Here is a 6000-nt window from a genome sequence, read left to right as displayed (position 1 = left end):
TTCCCTAGACAGGACTCTTATATTTGCGTACTTGTGTTAAACCTTTATACCATTTGTAATACTATGGTAGTTACTGGTGTAAGGTTTTCACCTACGATGGTCAAATATTTTTTTTTCTCAAAAAAAGGAAAAAAAAAAAACTGAACTGATCTAAACAAATATATTGTTTTACCCGTAGGTACCAATTCATTTTTCAGAAATCAGGAATCTTATACATTTTGGAGTTACGGATTATAAAAATTGTTCATAAATTTAGAAGTATTGTAGAACAGTAGGTAAATTTACAGCTTCCAAAAATGGCTGAATTGCAATTTGTTGCTGTTTCTTTTATGAATATACTTAGTAGATCATCAAATATCTGTATTCCTTTGAGGGAGACAACATATTTGGTTGCTGCAATCCACCAATACATATGCAACAAAGGTAAAATGCTTCATTGACTATGTCATCTTAAGGCTTGATGCCATTGTGGAGTTTTTAGAACAAGATTGTCTTTATGCATTTAGTTGAGTACTGAGCTGTGCACACTGGTTGTACAGGAGTTAAAGGACAACCACATCTCCAGTGGAATAATTTACATCCCAATGTCCTCATTTTTATTCTTATTTAGTCTGTAATAGCAGAGACTTCTTTGTCGTATTGGTGGAAGATGTAAAAAAAATTCATCTGCTCTTACAGGCTCTTTTCTGTGTTATAATGTGTTGCAGGCACTTAAGTTTTTTGTTATTTTTTTTTGTTTTTGTCTTTTTTTTTTTCCTTATGAAGACATTTGTTCGGAAAAGCAGGAAAAGGGAACATAAGGGTAAACCAGGATAGAACAATTTACGAAGTGGCCGTGCTAGCCCAGAATGTCCAAGTAAATTGGAGAAGCCTTCCCTAGGGCTTGAAGAATCTTATAGATTTCTTTGATATTTAACCGTAGCTGTGGCTCTCTTTGCCAGCACCCCAGCATAATGTCATAGATTTCTTTTGGAGCCACCCGGGGTCTCTCCAGGACACGTCCTTGTGTGATGCATTCAATAACCTAAAGGAAAGATAGTATGTGAAAAAGAGATGAAAAACTTCAGGTCCACTGACATAAGGAAAAACATTTAGCAAAAAATAGCAACGATTTAAGGGAAACTATCAGCAGGTTAGAAGCATATCACCTGCTCGTATGTCTCCATAAGTGCATAAGGCACTGAGGATGAAGGTAAGGTTCTTACCTTCATCCCCTGTGCCATTTTGGTGTGCTTTGTAATTTAATTCATATGCTAATGGGGCAGTTTTGTGCACTATGGGTAATACTGTCTCATATGAATTAACCTACAAAATACACAAAAACAGCACAGAGGGTAAAAGTAAGAAACTTACCTTCATCCTCTATGCCCAGGCACTATAGTGACATATGAGCAGATTTCAGCTTCTGGTGTCTAGTGTAGAAAATCTAATGACTCTAATGATTGTTGCTGTGTTAAAAGGAGGTTTGGCTGCCATCCACTTTCCAAACCCCTCCTGTAGTGAATAGTTGTACAATTGAAAGTGGCTCAGAGGAAGGGGCCAGAGTTGCTCTTTGCAATGCCCAAATACCCTGCTTAGGAATAACAATGTTCCAGGTTCTCATATGGCAAAAACACTTCTTTACAGTAATGCAACACGTTTTGGGGGTCCACCTCCCTCCTTATCAAGCATACTATAACTAATGTCTTGACTCACGTTATACTAAATATACTATACTATTCTATGCTTGATAAAAGTTGCTGTGGACCCCCAAAACACTTGCATTACTGTCCAATAAAGAAGGGGTTTTACTACAAGAGAACCTGGCACCTTGTTAATTCTGAGCAGGGCATTTGGACATTGAAAAAAGCCACTCTAAAACCCTTCCTTGAATCCACTATCTTTTAATTGTGCACCTATTATACCAGATAATAAAATACTCAACCACTAAGGGAAGGGCAATTGGTTGAAAGAACGGAAGGACAAGTGGTTGAAAAAAGGTGTACAGAAAGGTCCCAGGAACTGGACGGAAGTTTATAGTTGAGGTAGACTGGCTTGCACTCACATCATGACCACACAAGCACATAGGGGGAGATTTATCAAACTGGTGTAAAGAAGAATTGTCTCAGTTGCCCCTAGCAATTCTTCTTCACACCAGTTCAATAAATTTCCTCCATAGAGCTGCTGCTGTCTACACCTGCGCGCACAGACATATATATATATATATATATATATATATATATATATAAATTTTTGTCTTCTTTCTAAACTTATCTCATTTTAGGAATGTTACTTTTCAGTCCATTAACTACAATCATTGAAATGAATGTTTTCAGGAAGATGCCTTTTAGTTGATTTTTTTGTCGTTGTTTAAAACAATGAATGCAATTATCTTGTAGTACAAGAGTCCAAGCTTTTGCAGATAGTCTTTGTGTACCACTTAAATAGATAGACCCTAAGTGCTTCTTGAGTAGAAGATGTTTACCAGTCAAGAAGCATGCTACAGATGTAATCAAAGTCGACATTGCTCTTGTTTGTCCTGGTGTAAAGTAAGACAGTCAGTCAACTGCACTGACAGAACTAATTTAATGTTTAGGTGTTTCAGAAATACATCAATTTCCCATGTGTGGAAATACAACATAAGTTTACTAAGTAAGGACTTTGAGACACTATGTCTAACTATTGATTAGTCTATCAACTACAGAAACATACAGTACATATCGCTCAAATAATGCCAACTAATGCCCAGATTTATTATTCATTTAACATGCTATGCCACCATTCTGGATTTAGACGGTGCTTGAGCCTTAGCCTTAGTCTTAAAATGCAAATGTCACAGCCTGAAGCACAATTTACTCTCATTAATGCATCACTATCTGTCATTTGCAGAGACAGCCGTGAACAGTTGACTAAATGGGTAACAGAAATATTGGAATTGAAGCATGGATCATACCTCTGTGTTTGAGAGTTGAAACCATGGTTGCTTTCCATATGTAAATATCTCCCAAAGGATAACACCAAAACTCCACACATCACTCTCTGTGGTAAACTTTCTGTACATTATACTCTCTGGAGGCATCCAACGGATTGGCAGCATTGTATGTCCTCCCACCTAGAGATAAAAAAAAGAAGAAAACCAGAAAGAAACAGACATAAAGTTCAACATTTTATTTCATGTAAAGACAATATCTACTTGAGGAAAAAATTTATATATATATATATATATATATATATATATATATACACACACACACACACACACACACACACACACACACACACACACAGGGGTGATTTATCAAACGTGATGTAAAGTAAACTGGATAAGTTGCTCCTAGCAACCAAACATATTCCACCTTTCATAGGGGCAACTGAGCCAGTTTCACTTTACACCATGTTTAATAAATCTCCCCCTTTATTTCTATTTTCTAGATATAGATTTATTTACAAATTTAGGCTGGGTTAGCACTATGTATATTTCAGTCAGTATTGTGGTCCTCATATTGCATCCAAAACCAGGAGTGGATTAAAAACAAAGAAAGGCTCTGTCCACACAATGGTGAAATTGAGTGGATGGCCGCCATATAACAGTAAATAACTGCCATTATTTCAATATAACAGCCGTTGTTTTAAAATAACAGCAAATATTTGCCATTAAATGGCGGCCATCCACTCAATTTCAACATTGTGTGAACAGAGCCTTTCTGTATTTTTAATCCACTCCTGGTTTTGGTTGCAATATGAGGACCACAATACTGACTGAAATATACGTACTGTGAACCCAGCCATAGGATGGATATGGGGGAAAAAAACTTAACTTAAATTAACAATGAATCCATCTCTTATTTCTTTCTCTACTAAAATGGAGGAAGATTTACCAATACTACTACTTCATACAAAAAATGTGCTGGTTTCATCAATTGCATTTAGGCTATGTTCACACTATGTAAAACAGCAGCCCTGACCTCTGGGTTACTCCAGTGGTAATGAGAATGAAAGAATGAATGGGAATCCTGTCACTCTCAAGAAGGAGACATAGGGGGACATTTACTAAGGAGTCTAATTTGTGTGACTATTCTAATGAGGATTGGTGTATATTTTGTTCCGAAATCTTGTGACTGACTTATGAAACTGTAGCACTTCAGTGAATGCAAGTAAAAAGTCACAAGTTGCAGAAAAAGCAAAAATTATACAAGAATATTCATTCGGTACCTGTTTGTGCAACTTTAAAAAAAAATGTAAAAGGCTCAAATTCTGGGCGCTAATCCAGGAATTTGCAAACTTTTTGGTGAATACTCAAAACAGGCAGTAAAAAAAAAGGTGCATCTAAAAAATATTTGCCCGTCAAATACTGGTTCATAAATAAAACTTAGATTTTAAAAATGGTTCTAAAAATAGGTGCAAAGCCCTTGATAAATTTCCCCCATAGTGCTATATCTGCTCTGAATCCCTATCCTGCTCATAAACAGTTGGAGTCCGGAAGTTTGGACCTCCACTAATCATAAAGTCATAGCATATGCATATACTGTATGCCATCACTTTATATGATGAGAAAACCTTCTTAATAGATTTTATAAAAGGCTATTATGCGGTATCCAATCCATTGTGGTCACATTTGCATTAAAGGTGCGGCGCTAAAAAATTATTCACAGAATAACACACATTACGTGTCCCACCACCCCCGCCCGTGTACCCAAAAGTGTGTGGTGCATTATACATTACCTGATCCGTGTCGAGGGCTGTCCGCCATTTTGTGCCAAATGTCATCTTTGGACGGACGGCTGAATCCCTGCCGCCATCCCCCCTCCGCCGGGTCACAACTGTGCTCAGCCGCGATTGGCTGAGCACAGTTATGCTCAGCCAATCGCGGCTGAGCAGCTGATGACGCTGAACACAGTTGTGACGCGGCGGAGGGGGGACGGCGGCAGGGTGTGTGTGTTATTCTGTGAATGTGTGTTATTCTGTGAATAATTTTTTAGCGCCGCACTACCCCTTTAAGTAAAGGTCTTTATCTTGCCTAAGTAAGCTCTAATGGCAAGTTAGAAAGGTATTTGGTTAAATTTAAATATCATAATTCTTTTGCTATAAATACTGTCATCGCTCACATTCATCTACATTGATACTTCTTACATTACATATACACAAACAGCATGCAGTGCACTTAGGTATTGAAGTTGCTGTATTTGCATTTTTCTTCATGAACTATGTTTTAGAACATAGGTACATCAGAAACAATTGTACAAAGCCTATCAAGCATCACAGAAATGAAAGAATCTCTTCTCTACATGGGCATGTTTCTTTTTTCCTATATACCCTGCCATTTCTTATTTACTTATCTGCCGTTGTGAAATCGTATTGTGAGGATTACATGGTGCCTTATTAAAGAACAGTCAAGCCACCAACCTCTGCCCTAGTACTGAAATACAGAGTCAATTGTAATAGAGCAACCCTAAGGCTGGTGCTAGACAATAAAGCAAACTTCATAGTATCAGAGACCAATAAGATAAAAAATGACATTATGAAATAACAGACTGAAACATGTGTTGTACACCCAAACAATGAGTGCTAGAGTAAAGTAGAATTTGCTGTATTGATTCTTTATTTAAAGGGGTAATTTTTGTAGCACTTCGGTGGGTTATGCCACAGGTTTTTTTTTTATTTTTTTTGTTTTTTTTTTAATTTTAGGCGGGGGGGGGGGGGGGGGGGTCATGCTGTCCAGGGACTTTGAATGGCAAAGTTGCATTTTTTAAATTTTATTTTATGCATGCCTGTGCACTGGTGGAAGATTTTTTTTCTAGAATCAGCATCAGTAGTAGCATCAGTCTAGAACTAATAAATGGGGCAGTTCTGAAGAAAAAACTTATTAGCTATGATTGTTCTATTAACCCCTTAAGGTCAAAGCCAATTTTCATTTTTGCACTTTTGCTTTTTCCACTTTATGTTTAAAAGGCCATAGTGCTTGCATTTTTTCATCTAGAGACCCACATGAGCCCTTATTTTTTGTGAAACCAATTGTACTTT

General features: G+C 37.2%; 1 protein-coding gene across 2 annotated transcripts in view; it reads right to left on the bottom strand.

Moving 5' to 3' along the window:
• Nucleotides 1–353: 353 nt before the first annotated feature.
• NTRK3 (neurotrophic receptor tyrosine kinase 3) overlaps nucleotides 354–6000 on the bottom strand; it is a 480773-nt gene continuing 475126 nt past the window's right edge. For both annotated transcript variants that reach the window (XM_069984884.1, XM_069984879.1), the window contains 2 exons: nucleotides 2933–3091; nucleotides 354–1024 (listed from right to left, as the gene is read on the bottom strand). In XM_069984884.1, the coding sequence (XP_069840985.1) occupies nucleotides 839–1024; nucleotides 2933–3091 (345 nt within the window). In that variant the 3' untranslated portion in view covers nucleotides 354–838. The remainder of the gene's footprint in view (nucleotides 1025–2932; nucleotides 3092–6000) is intronic.

The sequence above is a fragment of the Dendropsophus ebraccatus genome, chromosome 1 (genome assembly GCF_027789765.1).
Source record: "Dendropsophus ebraccatus isolate aDenEbr1 chromosome 1, aDenEbr1.pat, whole genome shotgun sequence".
Taxonomy (NCBI): Eukaryota; Metazoa; Chordata; class Amphibia; order Anura; family Hylidae; genus Dendropsophus; species Dendropsophus ebraccatus.
This window is presented reverse-complemented; position numbering and strand designations above follow the sequence as displayed.